At 38.1% G+C, this 21,894-nt stretch overlaps 1 protein-coding gene across 3 annotated transcripts in view; it reads left to right on the forward strand.

Moving 5' to 3' along the window:
- gnb1a (guanine nucleotide binding protein (G protein), beta polypeptide 1a) overlaps nucleotides 1-21,894 on the forward strand; it is a 31,557-nt gene that overhangs the window by 1,910 nt on the left and 7,753 nt on the right. Inside the window, exons 1-4 of one of the 3 annotated variants that reach the window (XM_004570941.3) lie at nucleotides 16,903-17,009; nucleotides 18,340-18,446; nucleotides 19,068-19,106; nucleotides 19,267-19,373. In XM_004570941.3, the coding sequence (XP_004570998.1) occupies nucleotides 18,390-18,446; nucleotides 19,068-19,106; nucleotides 19,267-19,373 (203 nt within the window). In that variant the 5' untranslated portion in view covers nucleotides 16,903-17,009; nucleotides 18,340-18,389. Of the gene's footprint in view, nucleotides 1-16,902; nucleotides 17,010-17,592; nucleotides 17,728-18,339; nucleotides 18,447-19,067; nucleotides 19,107-19,266; nucleotides 19,374-21,894 lie in introns of those variants that run through there. The other 2 variants (XM_004570942.5, XM_004570940.4) reach the window with 2 other exon arrangements.

Below are 21,894 nucleotides of genomic sequence, written 5' to 3' on the forward strand. Positions count from 1 at the left end.
CCCAGTCGGCACACTGTCGTAGAGGGTTAAGATAGAAATGAATTGGAACAGTTGTATTTAGCGGCGGGAAATGTTTCGTAAGTGGGTTCAGCGGCGAGGTTGGACGTGCTGTCGCAGGAAGCTGTGCTGTGCGCCTCCGACAGCACCGAGACGAGCTATATGAAGCCTGGCGCTTATACGGACTTTGGAGGCCAGCAGTATTGAGATACTGCATTAGAAAAATCCGTGACCGCACGTAGACTATTTTCAACCGTTTTAGGAAAATTGGTGGTGTTTCTTAAGAGAGCTAGCCGTTTTTAATGGCTCACAAAGATGAATTCATTTTGCCAGTGTGCCCCCTCCCTCCGCCTCCTCGAATGAATGGGTTCCTGTATTCAGGGCCCAAGCAGCTGCAATGAACAAGATGGCGTTCAAAGCCTTTTTCATCACCGCTTTTTCTCAGACAGAGAGAGGCAGCTGCCGAGCATCGGATGGGTTTAGGCTTGGCAAGCTAGATCTCATTGATTATCCTCATTCTAAAAATGTGCAGAATGTATTTTCATTAAAAACGTTTTCATTCTCATAGCATTCCTGGTCAGATTAATCCAGTATGTGCACCTCACTTACAGGACAACATGGTGGGGAAGGGGTGTTGTACATCTTGACTGTGAACCTGAACATCAGGGGATCTGAAAATTACATTATATCTTTAAATACTGTATATGAAATGTATTTTTTATTTAGATTTTAATATTATACTTATTTTCTTTTTTAGAATTTTTTAACCACACCTTAGGGAATGGGATGTTTCTTCTCAATCCTCACAGCTGCTTAGGGATGTGATAGAACAGATTACATAATTTAAAGAGAGAAAGATGTAATGGCTTCTTTAGATTTTTAAGTTATTTCTTTCACATTTTGTTATTGTTGCAGTAACAGGTATTCTGCTTATTTCCAAAACTTATTCTGTTTCTGTGTGCCTGTATATCAGACACATTTTGTCTATTTGTTTTTAATCATGCCTATTCATTTCTTAGTCACAATTAGATTTATTTTAACACTGATCCAAAACTTCCAGTTCTAATCTCTTCATACTAATCACATCATACCTCACAACTGATTTGATGGAAGTTAAGTTTGGGAGAAATCTATGGCATTATTTGTTTTTGTATGAAGTGGTCTGGTTTTCTAGGCTTGTGGCCAGACCTGTAATAAACTACAAATAAAAGAGGAAGTTTATGCAGAACAGTATACTGTGAATAGTTAAGGTTTTATCTGTAGCACTTTTGGGTTAAGCGCAACCTGTATGCACGCCCAAAAGCATCCAGTTATCAAACCAAGCATAAAACATTGTTCTATTTATTGTTAATCAGCTCACATGACCTGGATGTGACCCACTCTATATTGGCACCCTGAATATATCCAACACTGTTTTTCTTTGGCCCTGTTGGAAAGCAATAGAAAAAGCTGCATGAATTTCTCCAGCATTTTATTGATGACTTTGCCTTGAAACAAGTCATATACGACAGGCCTGCCTAAAAGCATTAATTGCAGAATTGTCTGTTTGAGACTGAGTTTGTGCACAGTGTAGCTTGTCAGTAGCTTAGCTGTGAGTGAGTAGCACCACAAGATAATGACCATGTGTTTAAAACCTGAATAATTATCCTGTTGGCCTGGGATTTGGGTGGGTGGGTGGGTGGGGGGGGATTGTCATCCAGTTTATTTTTTCCCTCATTTAATCTGGGAGTACTGTATATGAATGGGATTAAATTCTTAGATATGTGGATTTCAGTCTTTGGGATTATGTGGCTTTGGTTAGTGATAGTGCTTATTTATTTTTATTTTTTTCACATCAGGCATGATCCTGCTTTTCACTGTCCACTGTAAAAAGCAGATGTGCTGAGGGGCCAAATAAATATGGGCGTACATATAAGTACATACAAGTGATTGATACCTTCACAGGATTACCCCTCTACCCTCTCTTTGATAAAATACCTTTTTCATTCAAGTGTTGGATACCTGAACTCGCAAGATGTGTTGTATGTTTGTGACAGCCTTGGCTGTAACGTAACTTCTGACCAGACCAAAATGATGCAAATTTTATATACTTGTGGCTCCAAGAGACCAAAAAGCAAGAGTGGTTGGATCCAACGTGGTGGTGGTTTTGTCTCATTGACCATTATGGTATATTATGATTTCTTAGTTAGTGACAGTCTCCACATCTTTGGTTTGCATCTGGTAGGTTCAGGTTTTGTTTTTGTTTTTTTTGTTGTTGTTCGTTTTTGTTTTCTTTTACTCAATGAAAAGACGCATGCACTCACAGATTGGTATAGCATTAATGGTGCTGGACTGTGGGAAGAACCCAGAGCCCCTGGAGTAAACCCACACAAGACCAGGGAGAACATGCAAACTTAAACCTGCTTCAGACAAGCTGGTTCAATCCAGAATTGTAGCAGTGAGTGTGAACACCATGACAACATAACTTTTCTATTGAGGTTCCTAATAGATCTGTAGTATGAATATATACCAGTCCCAATTCAGTGCCACAGAACATGTTTAATAATGGTTCTTTAATAACATTTATGGTTGGTAATCAATACATTTAGTCAGTAAAGCCCTATCACATCTAGACTGAAATAAAAGGCCTGCATTGAAATGAAATTGCCTTGGTTCAGTAGTTAGAGTTATGCATATCAGCCCCAAGTTTTTTGCATGTTAATAAACAAGATAATTTTATATCCTGTTAATATAGGATATATAATGCTTTTGAGCAATTCCCTGATTGTTGTAGCTGATGGGTAATGGCTGAATGTTCAGGAGTTTTGGTTTTATTGAGTGGGGAACTCTTCTGACTTTGTAATGGCTTTTTCACTGTTTTCCAGTGGACTGGTCCTGTTTAGCATGGCCATTGCAAGTGTTATTCAAGTAGTCACAGTACTGCTGCAAAACTGAAATTTTGTTTCCTAAATTCTGTACAAATTTATGATAGTTTTTTAAAATAAAAAAAGTGAGAAAAACTGCCCTTTTTTTTTATATAGTTATGGAGTTATAAGTATACAACTACTGTAGCCTGATCCAACTTCAGATGTTTTCCAACAGCCACACAAGTATTACTACAAAAAGGCTTAGTTGTGCAAATGCAAATTCAGGTATACTACAATGCTTGATAGAAAGCGTAGGATACATTATGTAAAGTTTGAGTTTCAGATTCAAGATAAGAACGAAATAATGCATTATTTGCACTTAATTGAAGATGCAATTTTTGGGTAAATAATTATTTCCTGTTGCATAACAACCCTACATTTCTATCTACCTATATCTGACTTAAAACTTCACTGTGCCTGTATATTCATCTCAATTTCTTCAAAATAAAAAGGAATCATGACACATTTAACGGGGTCTGTGTAAAATGTTTCCTTTAAGGGAAACTGGTAGCATGCCATTTAACTGTTGGTTACAAGCCACAACAAATCAGTTTTCTGCGAAGCATTTTGGGGTTCTGGTTTCTAACACAGACAGTTTCATGTAAGAGTTGATGGAAAAATACTCAACAGTATGGGCATGGAACTTGAGTTATCCATTGTACTATGCCAAGATCTTGAATAAGTATTTCTCTTCATCCACAATAGTGACTTTATCAGCGACATTATTTGTGAATATTAATTTTAAAAGACCATTAGTCGCAGCCTCTGCAGTATGCCTTCATTACTATACTCATAAGTCTTGTTGGTTGAGCAATCTAAATCCTTTCTTCTTCTTTGTGTAATACAGCTCCTGAAAGCAGCACAAGCGCAGTTTCATCAGGGTGTGTTGATCATCCATAAGCAAATGTGCAGCTAAAGACTGTGATGGGATCGCTGTGCTAGTACAGCTTTGTTCTAACAATATCTTTCAGAAGATAATAAGTTTCTTAGCATCCACTGGTGCAAGTTATCTAACTATTAATTGCATGCACACCACACATGTGTTTCAGCCATATACATATGAGCACAGATGCAGGCATACATTAACACTAAGTGTTAATAGAAGTCTCAAGGCTACAATGTACAACTTCCAAATTCAAATTTTAGAGCTATTCACAAAGATTATGAAACTTGGCACTGAGTGCAAATGCCAGCACACCCACAACAGCAGGGCTTTCCCTCTTTACCACAGCAAGGTTTATAGTGAGGGAGCCCAACAGTAGAATCAAAAACATCTGCATTAAAAGTTCTTCGAATAGTTCAAAGAGGAAAATTTTAGCCTTTTCTAGTTGCAGGAATTTTTCATCAGCCATTAAAGCCTTTTTGAAACTTGGGCCTTTTACCCGCATGTCATCTGGAGGAACCTAGGTTTATATTCAGTTTCTGAACCAATTTTCCTGTCTAAAAAGTCCCTGCTCAAGTTGTAGTACTTGGTAATGGCCCAGGAAGTAAGTACGGTAGTCGTTGATTGTTTATACACAAAACCCAGATCTGTTCTGTGCTACTCGCCCTGCTAGTACAGCTGCTTGCCAGGTATTTTCAGTGAGCTATGCATCTAAATGTATTGCCATAATTAATGTGACTGATGCATAGCAGAGAAAACTGTCAACATGTAGAAAATGTTTGCGTTAAGAACTGCGATGGCAACATGAAGCAAATTCCATGTCATCCAGAGTCCAGTTTCCTGTTTTATGTACAGAAACAGGTCACAGGTAATCCAGTGCCTTATCTAATGTAGCACTTGTAACTTATATCAAACATCTGTTTTGTTTTTTTGTTTTTTCTTGTTTGGTTTTTTTTGCCCATCATTGGAAACACACTACTGGACACTCAGTTATAATTTAAAAGGCAATTTAAAAAATGAATTTTAAGACTGCAAACTGAACATTTTTGTGTTTGTTTGTGTGTGTGTTCTGCTACCTTTAGTGGCAATGCAGGCCAGCTCTCTCAAAAGTGTCACTACCCTAAAGTGGCAGCTACAGTGGTTTACACCAGGATGTTACATTTCCTGAACACAATCACAACTTAAACGCAAAATGATTTGCTTTTCTTGAGTCATGGTTTAAAAATAAATAAATAAATCAAAGGCATATTGGAGTTGGTTTTAATGCCTTACATTGTTATAGGTTATACAATTTAAAGTATTCTATTCAGTTCAGATCTTCCTCTCAGAAGTCTCATACATTTTTGTTAACAGAATCATTGACATAGGTTGCCATCTGCTAACCTCACTAACAGAACTGTAAAATTTTAAACATAACAAATTTATTATTATTTAAGTTATATTGAACATGATCCGTTATATAACATTCACCAATTGGATAAAAGAACATTTAAAGTTTATTTGGTACTGTAATTGATTTATCAGTAAAGATTGTTTTAAGCAGTGGCAAGAACAGATTACTTATGAAAGGTGTGCAGTAACAAATAAAGATTTGTTTCTCAATCTGTGTCTTGGCAAACATTCTTAGTCTTTTTTTATAGCTCCAGGCACTCCCAAGTGTCAATATTACAGCGAAAATTCTTCCTAAGCCTTTCCCACTGTTTAGATTTGTGTATAGTTTGACTGTAGGTGCTGTTATGCTTACATAACTTGTCACCGCTGGCCCAAAGGTCTTAGCCACTGTTTTGAATATTCAAAGTAAGTGGCACCAGAGCCGCTTGGTGACCCACACACTGGCCATCACTGTCATCACTTACACCGTAACCCTCCCACAAGCCCATAACAAACTCTGGCCGTCTTTTGCATGTGGATTTCACCGCCTGATCTGGTTTGAATAGAGACCATCTCTGTGTCTATTTACATTCTCGCCCTTATATTTGACTGCAAAGGGAAAATGTGACCAAACCTGAATCCCGAGATGACTGGGAAAGACAGCTACTATTAGTGAGTGTTCTTCCTCTTCAAAGCAAGAAAGGCCACAGTCACTTGAGCAAGAGTGGGGTAGCTGTCATGTGACTCTTCACACACTTGTTCCTCTCTTGGAAGCTTTCCTTCCCCCCCCCCCCCCCCCCCCTTTTACAGTTTTAATTAACTATTAACTCATTTATATCCAAGTATGAAAAGATGGTTGTGCAGCTTTGTAGCAAGTAAATGTTAAAATGCATGAACTTTCTTGACATATACAATCTTATCTTTTTAACAGGCATATTTTTTTTTCTCTCGATGCTATTGTCAGAAAAAATGCTGAGCATTAGGAATAGCTTTTTTTTTTTTTTTTTTTTTTTAAAGGTTGAGCCTCATGTTAGAATTCTGTTTTCTTGTTAGTAATGATCAGTTATATTGCAGAGCAGCTTATGTGCATTAAGTTTTTGTTTTGTTTTTGGCTAGGTTTGCCTTTTGAGAGCATCTTGTTCTGAAATGTGGTCTGAAAAATGCCTGCTATTTCTACCAACAATGTTTTCTGTCTAGCAAAAGAGCACACAGCATCATGGAATGTTTCACTAATCAATCAATTAAACACTACTGTCAGTCGCATTGATGTTATGTCCCCTATCATCAGACATTACCAGCACAGGCCAACCACATTGACGGTGCATGCATACAAAATCGTGTCCAGTAAAAGGGATGGTTCACACAGCATATATAAAGAACACTCAAATGTAGGGCTGGGTAATTGGTTGAGTTGTATTGTTGTAAATTTTTCATTGTAGTGATTGTGCAAATAAGATGAATCATTGTAAAAGGAAATATGTTTTCTTATGCCTTGCGATTTTTCTTTTCTTTTTTTAATTTAGGCTTCCCCTTCCCTTTTCAGCACTGCACCCTAAAACCACAAACCTCCAGTAAACAGTGGATTGTTCACTCAGTAAGGTTAGGGTTACCCCACTGATGTTTTTTCTTTTTTTGCAATAGTAACTTTACCAACAGACATTGGCAGCTAGCCAATTATGCTAAAGTTTTCTCAGCTGATTCAAATTAAAAATAATAATAAAAATAGTTCCTTTACAATTTTTTACAAATTATTACAGACGTCATAGTTGCTGTTGTTGGGTTTTTTGGGGGGGGGGGGGGTTTCAGACTTTTATTTTGTGAAATTTCAATTAGATTTTGTCCAAGATCTAAAAAAAACAAAGTGTAGGATATTAGACAAACCTTTTTTCTACAAATGAAATAAGGTTAGGCATTTTATTCAACATCACTCTGTAATTACACCTCCACAGCGTTTGTTTGCTGTGGGGTTGTTATGTGGTGATGAGCTTTTTCTTCCAGTTCAGACATTGCTGATCATGCTGGAGTTGGAGCCAATAATCGAACATTAGTCTAAACTATTACAATGCAAAAAGGTGTGTTTATAAAATTTCATTCATATCCAAATTAGCTTAAAAAATCTCCAAGTGCTCTTGAGGATTAACACTTTGACTGCTGCATTCAGGCTGAAAGAAAGCAGTAGATGGGGCTAGTATTTAGTTTCAACTAACTTAACTGTGTTTTGTTGTTGTTGGGGGGGGGGTTTGCTTTAAAATAACATAGCTTACCTAGTAATTAATTATGTTGTTGGACATAGCATCCTGAGACATGGAGTGCTTATGGATTTCCATCTCATGTCATAGAAATGTATCATAAAGCCATCTGTTTTTGGCAGCTGTGCAGAGTCACACATGTTCATCCCCCTGTGATTGATGGTATTCTTATGTCTACATGCCAGAAATCCAGGAAATAGAAACTTGAGTTCCACCCAAAATGGGTTGGTAGTGCAGTGGTCATTTTTATCTTATAGAGATTAAGCTGGATAGAAAATTTGTCTGTAAGATGTTTGTTCACACTACCAGAGCCTTCACTTCTCCAGATTGGTCACAGTGTAATGCTCATGCAGAACATAAATTCCATAAAGTGTTGGTTTTTTGATTGCATTGATTAGTATACTTTGAGTAACAGAAGCAAGGAAATGGTGCATTGTGCCATTGACAGTATTGGTGGGGGAGGGTTTCTTAAAATAATTGATATCTAAAATTGGCTTTAGTGGACTTGGTACATATTATAATTCTAAAGCATACATAGAGAAATATCTTGTTTGTGGGGATATCAGTCTGTGTACGTCCAGTAGGGCTGCCACAAACGATTATTTTGATAGTCGACTAGTCACCGATTATTTATGCGATTAGTCGACTAATCAGATCATCATCCACTGGACGTAAAACTACAGCTTATTGCACCAGCAGCATCTGCTCTTATATAACTATCATTAGCTTACAGCTTTAAGCTTTTAAGGTGCTAACTAAAAATAAAGACAAGATGATAGTTTATTCAATTTTAATGAAATTTGCAGATTGTTTCGGTGAAGTTTAATAAACTCCTTGCTATCTAAAATATAACAGGACAACGGAGTATATTCTCCAGCATCTCACACTTCTGATAATCAGCTGTCTGCTTGACGTTTATTCAGCTGTGTAAAAACTATAACTTTAATCTCAGACAAACCGATTTACTCAGGAACAAATAAAATACTAAAAAAAAAAAAAAAAAAAGCCAAACAACAACATTTTTAATTTATCTAAGTGACTCATATATATTTAACCTGAGTAGCGAAAGACGGCGGTGGGTTTGAAAACAATTTGCCGGGAGTCCGGTGTTCTCACCGCGCTAGTGACCTAGCCCCCGGCTAGCTATCGAGCTAGTGGGTAACAGACGTCTCCGAAAACGTCGGAGCGCTTTTGAAAATATGTGGTGTCCTGATAAACTGAGCCGATATTTGAGGTTTACACAGCTACATTCTCGGCTGAAAATATGTTAAACGTTTATTTTGTGACCCAGAAAGAATAATAAGAGTAATATTAAAACTAACTAGCTGCCGCCATTGTTGGAAACTGAGCTGGGCCGCGCTATGAATTCTGGGACACAGCTGCTTCTTCTTCTTCTTCTTCGGGGTTTAACGGCAGCTGGCATCCTTGTACATGCAGTGCTGCCATCTTCTGTTTCAGTCCGTTATTACACTCTTAAATCCTGCTACTTATTCCTGCGTCTTTTGGGATCTTACAAAGCTTCAAACGACGCGTCGACTATTAAATCAGTCGTCGACGATTTTGATAGTCGACGTAATCGTGACTAGTCGACAAATCGTGGCAGCCCTAACGTCCAGTATGAGTGTTTCAGAGGCGAAAAAGTATGGATAATAGTGAATAGTTGAATTTGTGGTACATTTCCAAAACTGTTGGGGTAACTGAAGTCTGTGTACTGTACTTCTTTTCTTTTCAATAAATCTTACAGTTGATTTTTGCACCTCCACTTGCTCACTTAATCAGAACTGTGCCATCTTATGCATACTCATTTGTAGCCTCAGGACTTTACTCTACATTCATTGGAGCAAAATGGGTTATGAGGCCCAAGGCTATTCATATTTAGTTCAGCCATTCTTGAGACTCAGAAAGATTTGCAACCCACCTTCTCAAACAGTGATTTAAGTACTAATCCCCATCTTGTCAACCTTTCCCCGTCATCTAATTTATATCATTAGTGGCACAGTATAAAGTGAAAGTGCAGAAATATCCACAGTTAATCTTTCATGTTAATTTTAGTTGCGTAAACATAAAAAGTGGTTATGCTCCCCCTTCTTTTTTCTAGTACCAAGTCCTGTGTTGGTCGTGGGTTTCACTATAACTGCTTAAGCATTTTATTCACTTGACTTTATTTTGGGGTTTTCTCCTCTTTCCCCTAGTGACTCTGCTGATGTTTCAGCGGTTTATGTTTGTATTCAACTTCAAACATGCTACATGACCTTCTGACTTATTTTCTAGTATGTTCAAAAAATGGTAATGGCAAAGAAAACATTACCAACTTAAAAACTAAGGCACTTAAGGTGCTTAACAGTTTGTGTTAACCAAGGAGTGTCCCTTTACTGTTACAAAACAGTGGGCTATATTGGTAAAAGTAAAATGAATGGTCATAAAAATGCAAAAATCTCACTTTAGTTTTTCCCAAGTCAAATTATCAAATGTGATGTCAGTACAGTTATATACATTTTATTAAATCCTTGAAAGTTGAATGTGGCATATAAATTACAACAGTGCAGTAATAACAGAAATGGTCTTAAAAATAATAATATGGTATTGAAACTCTGGTATTTCGTGTCACCGGTGTGAAAACCATTTCATAGTGCATTCATTCATACTGATGCTAGCTAGTCAGGGAAGGGGAAGGAATCACTTCTTGCTCCACAGTGCTGTAGCTGCCTTGTAAACAAGCCGCTCAGAGCTGAATGGTGTGTTGGAAAATGACAAAGTGGATGAGATTGGTGGAGCTTTTAAAAAATGTCCAGGAGCGATTCCCTTATGTCTTGTGTTACTGCATCATCACCCCCTTTGTCCTTTCTTCCTTTGTGACCTGGTTGTGTTTCAGTTACATTTACAATGGATCACTACCTCACAGCACTTAGACCCTCGCCCACCAGTAAGACTTAGAAATCATGCACTTACTGTATCTTTTGCCTGTTTTTATACTCGAACAAATTGAACTATAACATATTTAAATATAGAAAGTTTTACAGTTATATACGTATTTGAATTGGTATTCATAAAGTTTTGTTTTTTGGTTATCCAAATGAAACAAATGTTCTAGAAATAATCAAGATGTACTGTGATGGTAGTCAGTTGCGACAATCCTCAAACATTTTTCAGTAGACATACCAGTCACACAAATGTTTGACTGTTGTGGAACGTTAAAATTCTCAGTTTTGCTTTTACTTTCATTCTGATATGGCCCAAAGCCTTTAACATTAGTCTTGAAGCATGTCTCAATTATTATGCTCATCTCCTACAGTGTAACCAGTTGTCATGGCTTAACTTGATGTCAAACAGCAAAGGTTTAGGATTTTTTAAATGCTGTAAAGTTTAAAGAATAGACAGGAAGAAATAAGGTAGCTCCTCTCCACATAGTTTTCTAAAAGCCGTTGCTGTTCCTAGAAGTGCATTCCCCAGGTTTTAGGGAAACCATCTGCCATTTTCGTTTTCTGACTTGAACCCAGATAAAATACCACATAACCTTTTTTTTCTTTCTTCCAGATATAAATGTCGAAATCAGAGAGGGATCTAATCACATTTTCGGGGGGAGTAGGTTTGGTATGATATGCATATTTAGTGTGTATTTTCAGGGGGAAAAATATTCCTTTTTTTTTTTTAACTTTCAGATTTTTAGTTTCACACACTTGTGCAGAAGCAACGGTGACATTCTTTTACACAGCCTGCGTTTTTAAACCAGGTGTGATTTTTAGCAATGTAAAACTATCCGCAAACACAATGATGCAAAGCACATAACTGGAAATGGGTTGTTGGCGTAATGTTGCATGTGTTTTCATGCAAACACTTCAGTCTGTTTGACTGTAGTGTAACATTGTCACCCAGTAAGAATAAAACTGCAGCAAAGAAATGTCTTAATGCTCTCAGCTACACATTCTACTGTTGTAAAATTACAACGTTCATTAGTATTTGTCAAATACCACTTACATATATTGAGTATCGGACTAATTAATCTTTCTGTCCAGTTCACACTAAACATGTTGGATATTGTGCTGAGGACCTGGCGTTGGATTTGGGGCGTTGGATTTGAGGATTTGGGCGTTGTTACTGTGAATTGAAGTTCACTCGGCTTAAATTCTTTGAACAGGTTTGGGAGCCAGTCTTTTAAATGCTTGCTAAAAATATTTCCTTTCCTCATCTGAAGTACTGGATAATATCGTTTGTATATTGCCTTTTTGAATCGGTTGTCATACTTTCATCACCCCACCACCCCCCTCCAAAGCAAAGTCCCTCCATAGACTCTGACTTATCAATGAGTAGAGCTATCTTGGCAGCTGCATTCTTCCATGTATAGTTTTTGCCTGTGTGGTTTCTCCTCCAACAGCTAAGGACAGACTTAGAACACTTGTAGCCAAATGTCTTCAGTTCTGGTAGACTTGTTGCCTATATGCTGCCTACAGTACCAAAGGAAATGAGTACAACACGTTTAGAGAATTTTTGTATTGAATGGTGACCTCCTTATTCACAACTACCTGCATGGGAAGTGTTTGCAAAATGTGTGAATTATAGCTGCAGCATGCACCACCATTACTAAATTCTCTTTTTGTAGGAAACGTACTAAAATTCAGACATAATTATTTAAAAAGGGAAAAATAAATGGACCACACACAATTCAGTCCTTGGTTGGCACATTTCCTTTGCGATTTTAAGCATTAGACTCAGCGGATGCTAAAATAATCTAGCCCAATCTTAGGTCTTTTCTTTCTTTTTTAGAAGTCTTTATAACACATATTAATTTGTATCTGTTTGTTTAGTCCTGCATGTGGGATGTTTAATGGCCATTTGTAAATTATAGTTACAAAAAATATCCAGGTTACACTATTCTAAACTAGTAGGTCTTATAGTGCCAGTTAACATAACATTAAATGTAATGGCTGTTACAATAATAACTCTGTGACATCACATGGAAGGGTCCATGGGCTGCCAAGCTAAGAGTAAATACAGAAACTGACATGATGGTTACAAGTGACCTGTCCCACTGCATCCTCGGTCTTGATTATTTGTTTACGAGCATGGGCCAGGTCTAATCTAAGTCAGACTGACCTAATTCTGTGTGAAGTGCTAGCCTATCCTCTGGTGTTGTAACTCTCAACACACTGCCTCCTGCTGGATCTCCACCCTCCCCTCGGTCTCTTTGATCTGCTTCTTTTTCTTCTTCGATTTTATATTCACCTTTAGCATAATGCTGCCAGTTATTATTTCCAGAGTAACCTGTTTCCATAGCCTGGTTCAAAAACATAAATGGACAATGGCAAACACGATTGTAATAGAAGAAACCACCGAGCAAGTGTATTTGTAAGTGTGTGTGTGTGCTGTCGCCACATCCGCTAAATGTTTTGACAAAGGGAAGAGAGAGACGAGCACAGCTAGGGAAACACCCTTAAAAAGGAAACGCCTGCTTAGAGAATCTATGCATTTGTATCAAGGTGGAGGCTGCATGCTGACACAGATGATCAGTAGCTAAGGCACTGCAACAGCTAGACAGCTACCAACTGGCTTGCGAGCAAGAGCAGCCCCCATCCATACCATGCTGCAGCTCATACGGTTTGTTTCTACTAGCAGCAAATCTGCCTCAACCTAAGAGGCACATTAAAGGTCAAGAATTTAAAAACAAAAAACCTTGAGACAAGTTGGCAGGAACAATCAGACAAGTGAGATGGGAGCAGCCCCGAAGGAATAAAAGGGTGGGGCAGCTGGTATCGAGGCAGGAGGGTGTAAATTATTTAGCCCACCACCCTGCCTTTGTGCCTAATACATGGCTTTTTGTCTTGGTCTCCAAGCTGGGCAAGAGTTAGAAATGTAAAAAATAAATATATATATATATTTTTTTAATATTTGGAATACCTGTTTATTCATTTTTAAGAAATTAGAAGAGGTATTTTGTTGTTGCACCAGTGTACAGGCTTTCCACATTGTTTCTATTTATTTGTTTATATGTGCATTAGTCTTTATTTATAAGATTCACTTGTCTTTTTTGGCATTTTATTTGTGAATGAAAATATGAGGTCTATAGGAATATATCTGGCTTTTGGAAAGATTAAAAAAAAAACAACCCAGTGCTGGATAGGGCTGCACGATTTTGCATAAAATGAGAATCACGATTTTTTTGGCTTAGAATTGAGATCACGATTCTCTCACGATTTTCTTTTCCAGTATAAATATTTATTGCACTTATTAACTGCACATCAACTTCGTAACAGTTGAGACTGAACATAAAAACAATAAATAAACATAAAAACAACAAATGTCTCACGTTTTGTTGTTGCCGCAAAATGTACTGCTTGAAATTCCGTCTCCACCGTTGCTCGACACTGCGTGCATAGAACAGGTAGTGCAACAATAGAAAAATAGTTGCGGGACGGCACTGTGTAGCGTTTGTCTAGGGTGTTGATCATTTTCCTAAATCCCTCGTTTTGCACAGTGTTGATGGGAGCCATAATCTTTGGTCAGGTGATAAGTGATAGCCTCCGTAATTTCTTTGAGTTCGACGGGTATAGGGAAGCGGTGTATAAGGTTCCCGTTATTGATGTTTGGGTGGTTGACCGGAACGGATTTTCTCCTGTCACTTTCTCGTCATCCCTGACGTGCTCTCCGTTGTTTTTTCCCTGCTAATTTTAGCATCACACGGCACAGCTTCTGTATCACGTGGTATAAGGCTCCGCCCTTGTCATTTGTTGAGCAGGAAGAGTGAGCGCTTGTTTTCATGCAGAGTACGTCCCGGATCAAAATGCGGTACAGTCGTCGTTTTGTTTTTTGTTTTGTTTTTTTGTTGTTGTTGTGTTTTTTTTGTTTGTTTTTTTTTTTAAATCGTTGTCATTTGGAAATGAGATCGCACATAAGTATGAATCGAGATCGCGATTTTCTAACGATTAATCGTGCAGCCCTAGTGCTGGATAGGTATAATCTTTCTTTGTTAGTCCTGGATGCCATGAAGCATATTGGGCCTTGCTCCCCTTTACCAAGCGGTTAATTAGCAGCTACCCTCCCAATTGTCCTCTGCTTGTTCACTCTCATTAGTTTAATCTGGCTCTGTCCTCCTGTTTGCCTCTCTTGTCTATATCCCCTTGTGCACGAGGACACTGTCATCACACGGAGTTATCTTGTCTACCCCAAAATCTGCTGCCTCACCTCACACTAGACCATTTTGTGCATGTCCCTTCACCTGTGATGCCTTACTTTTTTTTGTTATGTCTTAATTAAGATATACACTTGATAATTTATCAGATGTTTTGATTAGTTTTCTCTGTATTTAGTGTTAAGTGTCATTGGCATAAATTATACTAGCAACTTTTTTTTATTTTTTTTCCTTAGTATTGCCATAGTCACTTCCAAAAAAATCACAAAGGGAAAAATGTTCAAGAGTAAAAAGATGATGGCCTTTTTAATGAGGTAACTCTTGTATTTAAAATTTAACTCGGACTCAAAATTTGAGCAAACTCAAATTTGCTCTCTGAAATCCACAAATTCGTTCCTTCGCAAGAAATATTTTTGAAATGTTTTGAGATATAGGCTTACCAACTAAAAAGGGGGGGGGGGGAATCGGATATTATACTGTTTAATGAAACGCCAGCAGAGATGACATCTGATAAAGACCTATAAATGTGTATGCTGTGAAAATGGATGCTGTATTTGTGATCATTGTGTATGGGAAGAAGAAATACCAATGAAGTCTCTGTGTATGGAGTCAAATTACACTTCCTCTCTCCTTGTCAATGTGTTGTGCTCGAGATGTCGGAGCTGATAGGAGTGGCTGGAAAATGTGAAGTCTGCTTCTCTCCTCCTCTTTCTACTCCTCCTCCCCCACCACCTCTCTAAAAATAGCTGGCAGAAAGAGAAGGCAGTGAAGTCGAGGCTCTATCTGTTGGGCTGCCAGTGGTTTCAACACTCCCACCACCAGCAAAAGGGAAAAGAGTCCTCTGAATCACACCTTTTTTATGCTAATTCTAATCTCAACTAGTGCTTGATATTACGTTTTTGCCAATAGACTTCTATAAATTTCTACCATTTGAATAAATTTAGCATTTCAGAGGCTGTTATTTTGGAGCTCAGACACCAAAATTTTAATTCATTCATGCACAAAATTTTCAAGGATCAAACCGTGAAATGTTCATGACACGCTACATTGATCCCCTGACCTCTGGCAACTCCACGTGTTTCACTTGCTAAAGACAGAAAGCCCCTAAAAACAAAGAAAGAAATGACAATAGCTGTAGGCCTCACATGAGAGCAACATCAGGACTAAACTCAAGCTTTTGCACATTTGAATGGTTCTAGCATATTTGTACAGCTCTATATTTTACACATACAGGCATATTATTTATGTAATATGTTATCTGTAGTCTAAAACGGTATACTGTGTAGATTACATGGATGTATTTAAATCTGAACCTGTAGGTTCCTTTTTTAGATTGCAGAAATTTAATATCACTGTAATGATTATGAAAAAAGGCTAATATGTTTACATCGTCTGTGTTCCCATCTAAAAATGTGCAGGAACAAAGTTAAGTTAATTCAGAAACTGCTTAAAAATATGTGTTAAAGATTGACAAAGAGCTCCAGAGTTCCCCCCCGGATTGTCCTCTGTCTTACACTCATTTAAAATCTGGACAATTATTGTAGCTAGAATAGATGTTGTGAATGATTTGGAAGCAAGAAGGCTCGTGTGAACAGCCAACAATGTTTCACACAGCAGACTCACCCCAAAAGTTCCTAGGCCATGGGAAAGCAGTGGAGCTAGTATGTTTTTTGGGGGTTTTTTTTTTGTTTTTTTTGTTTGTTTTTCTTTGGGGGGGGGCAGGATCTGTGGCTCATTGTATTGATTTACAACAATGGTGTTTGACTGTTGTAAAGGAACAAAGGAAGAACACTTTTGTACGCACACAAAAAAAAAATAGAACATTAAGGGTCAGAAAAGGACGATCCAACAGCAGTGATTGAATCTAAAAACCTTTCTTTTAAACTCAGTGCCCACCATGTTTTACTGCAATAGCTGTTAAAGGGAATTGGATCTTTCATGAGGTTTTATAGAAATGACTAAAATGAGAATAAGTAAATGGAGGGAATTTTTTTTTTTTTTTTTTAAATAATTCATAGGCTTTATAGGAAGGTTAATCGCAGCTGGACTGATTTTTCTTCAGCTGTGTTGCCAGTTGTGCATCCACTAACCATAACCTAGACTTTATCAACCAGTGGGATGCATCCTTTGTCTCCCTCACGCTTTTCAAATGCTTGTCTTACAGTTTAGTTATGCTCAGGTTGCAAAATCTGAACTTGCAATATCTTTGCAAAAAGTCCACTGGTAGTTTTAGTTTCTTTACCTGTGATTACTTAAAGAGTTAGTGCAGAGAAGACAAGAATTAGCCTGTGATATTACCATGAGACCTTTTTATCAAGATTAGGGGGCTAAGAGGACTTGCTTAGATGCAGACCCATTTACAGCACTAGCCAATCAGGTGACAGGTAGCTACTAAGATGTCAGGCGCCTGAAGGGTAAAGTGTTCATTCAGGTCTCGACACTCTTTAGGACAAAGGACCGAAACCCAGATAAACAGGAAGGTAAGATGTGTTTGCAGTGCAGATGGTAGTGTTCGTTAGCTTGTTTGACACACCAGGGAGTAATGATGCTTACGTTGTTGTCTTTAAATATTTAATTTTTATAAAATCTTGAGTTTGTATTTTTGAAGTGAAGATAGGAGAAACCCTAATGAAGACAATCACTTCATATTGAAATATAACACATTTCAATGAAATAGGGTCTTTTTTTTGTTTGTTTTCCTCCCCACTAAGCAGGTGAATTGGTCTGCTGATTTGTGTTGGCACCTAAATTTTTATTGGTGCTGAAAGTAGCAATGATTGTATCACTTCAGTTAATCTTCTGTCAGTGTAGAATTTCTGAGCTAGGGTTCATTGTTGTTATAGTATTTTTCTTTGAAGTCGAATTTGTCATCTTTCTGTGGATAGTGAAAGTGTCTGTGTTAACCAGAGGATTGGGGTCAGCAAGATAGCCACTGCTTTTAGGATCATCAGCAGGTTTTGTCTTAACCGGATTTGGCTGAGGAGCTGAATCAACTGTGTCCCAGGATTACAGGGATGACATTGGAGGAGAGTTTAGAGTCCCGAGGCCAGAACGTTGACAGCTTTGTCAGTCCCAGCCCATCATCTCAGCACCTTGGGGTTTCAGTAGTGCAGTGAAACTGCTGCTTTCTTGGTCTGTCTTGTTCCTTTCTTGATATCTGGACTTTTGATCCTTGCTCCGTTTTGTCAGTCAGTAGGGGTATGTGTTTGGCCTGCATGGCCTAGTGTTTTTTTTTTTTTTTTGTTTGTTTGTTTTTGTTTTGTTTGTTTTAATGTATTTTTGCCTTGATTCTGAAGAAATGGTTATCAGCTGCTCATTGTGGCCAGATGTTTGCCCAAGGGTTTGCTGTCGTTTGGGAGGGGAGAGAGAACAAATTCAGCATCATCCTCAAAATTGTTATCTTAAGCCTAAAGTAGCTGCCTAGTGCTTGTTGCTAGGTAACAGTTTCAAGCTGGCGAGGACAAGTCTTGAGCTGTCTAGAAAGCGATTCCCTGAGACTTTGTCTGGGCCTCACAGATTGGATTTAAAAGATACTGTGTGATCCCCGGCTTTTCTGTAACTAACAAAATGATAACATGTCCATAAATACATTAGAGAAGACAAAACGTAATTCCATTTTGGCCAGAATCACATGTAAATTTTGTGTACTAGCCAAAGTAATTTGTCAGCACCATATGTTTAATTCACATGTACTGTATTACAACTGACTGCGTTAATACTGTTTGGTTTTTTTTTTTTTTGGTTTTTTTGTTTTTTTTTAAAGCAGCATGCGAAATGTATGTTGAGCATCTCGTTGCTTGTCTCCTTCAGATCAGCAAGAGTCTAGGCGGCGGAGCGAAGCGCACCATTAGCTGAGGAAAATGAGTGAACTGGATCAGTTACGCCAGGAGGCTGAGCAGCTCAAGAACCAGATCAGAGTAAGTCCTTCAGTCCCCGAAGTAACCTGCATTTGTTTTCTTTAAGTAGATTTATAAATCCAAATAACATTTGTCAGTGACCTCCAGGTTTTACACTAGTAGTGATAATAGGGGTTATGTACTTCTTGGTTTGTCCTATTAAAGTGCTTCAATACATTTTTACAGGCTTTATCACCTGTAGCAGTACTGTAATGCATATTGTCACATGATCAAAATCAATGTACCGTAAGCACCACTAACACTAGCAAACAAAAATAGCTGTGGCATGACAGTATTTCTGCATTGAGCCTCTACTACATTTTACATGACTGCTGTGGGCAAGAAGTTAAAGCTGCCTGCCAACGCTTGCTCAGGTTCCTCAGTAGCATCATTGCAGTGGGATGCCACTGAGCAGGAATCCAACTTGATTTACATTAATCTCACTTGTATTGCACCATAGTTTCTTATTATTTACTATTATTAAATGGATGTCGTCATTCCAGTGCATTTAAGATGTCAGACATTTATAGTGTAGTTAATTTTTTTTACAGAGTGCTTTAAAAGTAAGGAACCCCCAAACATGAAAGCATGCCATTTGCACATAAAATATGACGTTCTAATTTTACTGGCTGCTTTTTTCAGGATGCCAGGAAAGCGTGTGCAGATGCTACCCTGTCTCAGGTAAGCGCTATAGTTGTTATGATGTTGACTTGACATAATTTATTATTTTGAAACTTAAATGAAGACAATCGGCTTGATGTTTGGTTGGAAGGTTTTAATACTTTGACTAATACATGATGGTCTCAAGGTGACTTTCTCTCTCATCTTGATCCTTTTTTAGATCACAGCTAACATTGACCCTGTTGGCCGAATTCAGATGCGCACTAGACGGACACTGAGGGGGCATCTGGCTAAAATCTATGCCATGCACTGGGGCTCTGACTCGAGGTAATCTCATTCAACTCCATTCTGTCCATTAACTAAATATTTTATCCCATCAGCCCCAACCCCCACTGCCTAAATGCAGGAAATGGATATAAAAGCTTGCTTGGCTGTCTTTGTGCTGCTTACTTCCTCCTGAGGGTCCTCTTCAAACCGTGGCATTCCACAGTAACTCACCCCACTCTGAATCCCAAAGCAAGTCTTTTGCAGTCTGTTATATTACCATGTACTCACGGTTGTAAAATTTTAACAGTGGTGTACTGTACTGGTGCACATGCACAATATTAACACACTCATTACCATGAATGGTTATTTCAGGTGCATCACTGTATCTTGGAGTGCTTCTACTGTGCTGTGCCTGTGTTTGTGTGCACTGGGGGTGTGGTATGTGGGTAGGGAAAATACTCAAAATGGAGTCAGTCTTTGTTTAAAAACAAGTGTTGAGCCTCATAGCCATGGCAGATGAAGCAATAGTCCTCACTTCAGAAAGTGTATTCCCCAGAGCTGTACACACCTCTCACCTCAGCAATCAACAAGTTAATCACTGTGGCGCTGCCGTGCGTCAGTCCACAGAGAGACCACTGCAAAGTGCTCATTCATCTCATCACCCTGCTGGTCGTCGTATAAGTAAGAAAAAAAAATCTAACACAGTGTTTTCACTGTAAGAGCTTACTATTTGTTGAATCTCAATGTTTTATCCTCAAGACGTGTTTGTGGGATTTTACCCAATCAAAAAGATGTTTTGAGCTGCAGTCTAGGCTAGAGTTGGTTCTTCACGTGCCAGACTAGGGTGAATTTTCTACACTTTGAGAAAGAAAGCCTTCCCTTACTTTCATTTACCAGCCAATAATGTGTAATTTTTCAGCATGCAGTCCTCAGTATATTATGAATCTGTTATAAAACACCAACAGTCTGTAAGACAAAGTTTAATATAAGGAATATGATGCTAAATCCCAGAAATAGCATGAATATTTTTTTTCAAAAGCCTAAATGCATCTCAAAAATGTAAGTTTTTTTTTTTCTTCAAAATATTAAGGCATTAGACGTTCTTAGAATAACACCTCAGTTATTAATTTAGAGCTAATTCATCCCCGTATATTTTCTTTCTTTTTGTCAGTGCATGTGAGAACACAAAGCACTGGTTTCATGTTGAAAATAAAGTAATTTGTTAAACAACTTTAAAGTAGAAGTTTGTACTGACTTCAACAAAGCAATTTGCGTTTTTTTTATGAAATATCCTGAGTACTCAAATGTGACTAACTCGTCCCACAAGACGATCCTCAAACACATTACCTAAACACATGTTGGATCATTTTGTTGTTTTATGTAAAACATCTGTATTACCCATCTATATTAGGCTCTTTCTTATTGCTGCTCATTGCATTTTCAGACCTCCTATTGTATCATATCAGACAACCACAAAAGTGTATCTTATGAGAATGAGGTGTGGGTACATGACTGGGAAGCCATGAAAACGAAGTTGTTCATAAAGAGTACTAAAAAATTGCCAAACACGTGCACTTTGCTGCATGCGCTTGTCTGCCAGTTGACATGTACTCTGACCCGAAGAACTACGAGTTTCACAATTGGTAACTTTTAAATAGTTTCAGTGTTTTCTTTAAAAACCACGTTTTTGCCTTTGAAAATATTGGTGGCTTCTTCTCAACCCTCAGAACTCTGAGCTCCTTTCAAGTTAGGGCAAAGTCTTGTGTTGCAGTCTGCTAACACACTCAGTGTCACAGCCTGATCTGAAGCTAACATTTTTTTCCCAGATCAAATGTGGTCATTTTTAAGACCAAGAAGCTGGTAATTATTTTTTTCCTAGACTAGAATTCCCAGCACAAACCTTTCGGTCCCCGACTTATTATCTGCTGGTGTGCGTATGTGAGCATATTCCTGCCAGCACAGTAGTTAAGATTTCCATATTCCCAGCAGTCATTGGTGTGTTCACTCTTTTTCCTGGTCCTGTGTGCATTGGGACCATCACTGTGGTTACTCCTGTTGGGTTCACCCAGATAGCAGAGCAGTCACAGAGGTACTGAGGAGCTTTCTCTTGAAAGCAAAAACTGGAATATATCTCAGTGGGGTTTTTGTTTGTTTTAAAGATGCTCTTCTAAACATACTTGAAAGTATTGGTGTAATTCAGCTGCTAGATCAGTCCAGTTGGGATTAGCACCATCCATTCTGCATGTAAAATTATGTAAATGTATTTAAGACGGGTATCACAAGCTTTTTCATTTGTTTGGTTGCTTATGGATCTATTTTTATCTGTCTAGAAAATGTCTATTCACTTGCTCAACAGTGCAACACTTAGCTTCCATGATGGTTCTTGAACAAGCCCCCCCAAATCTCACCACCCACATAATTTACACAGTAAATTGAATCATGTGACCTGCATTGGTTCCCATCTTTTGTCCTGTTTGCTCACAGGAAAGTGACAGCACTGGCAACACTACTAAACATGGTTAAGTGATATCTTTCCTATTGTGTTGGCTCTGAAATGATGGCTCATTGTTACCCCTAATTC

Source organism: Maylandia zebra, linkage group LG20 (assembly GCF_041146795.1).
Source record: "Maylandia zebra isolate NMK-2024a linkage group LG20, Mzebra_GT3a, whole genome shotgun sequence".
In the NCBI taxonomy this organism is placed as follows: domain Eukaryota; kingdom Metazoa; phylum Chordata; class Actinopteri; order Cichliformes; family Cichlidae; genus Maylandia; species Maylandia zebra.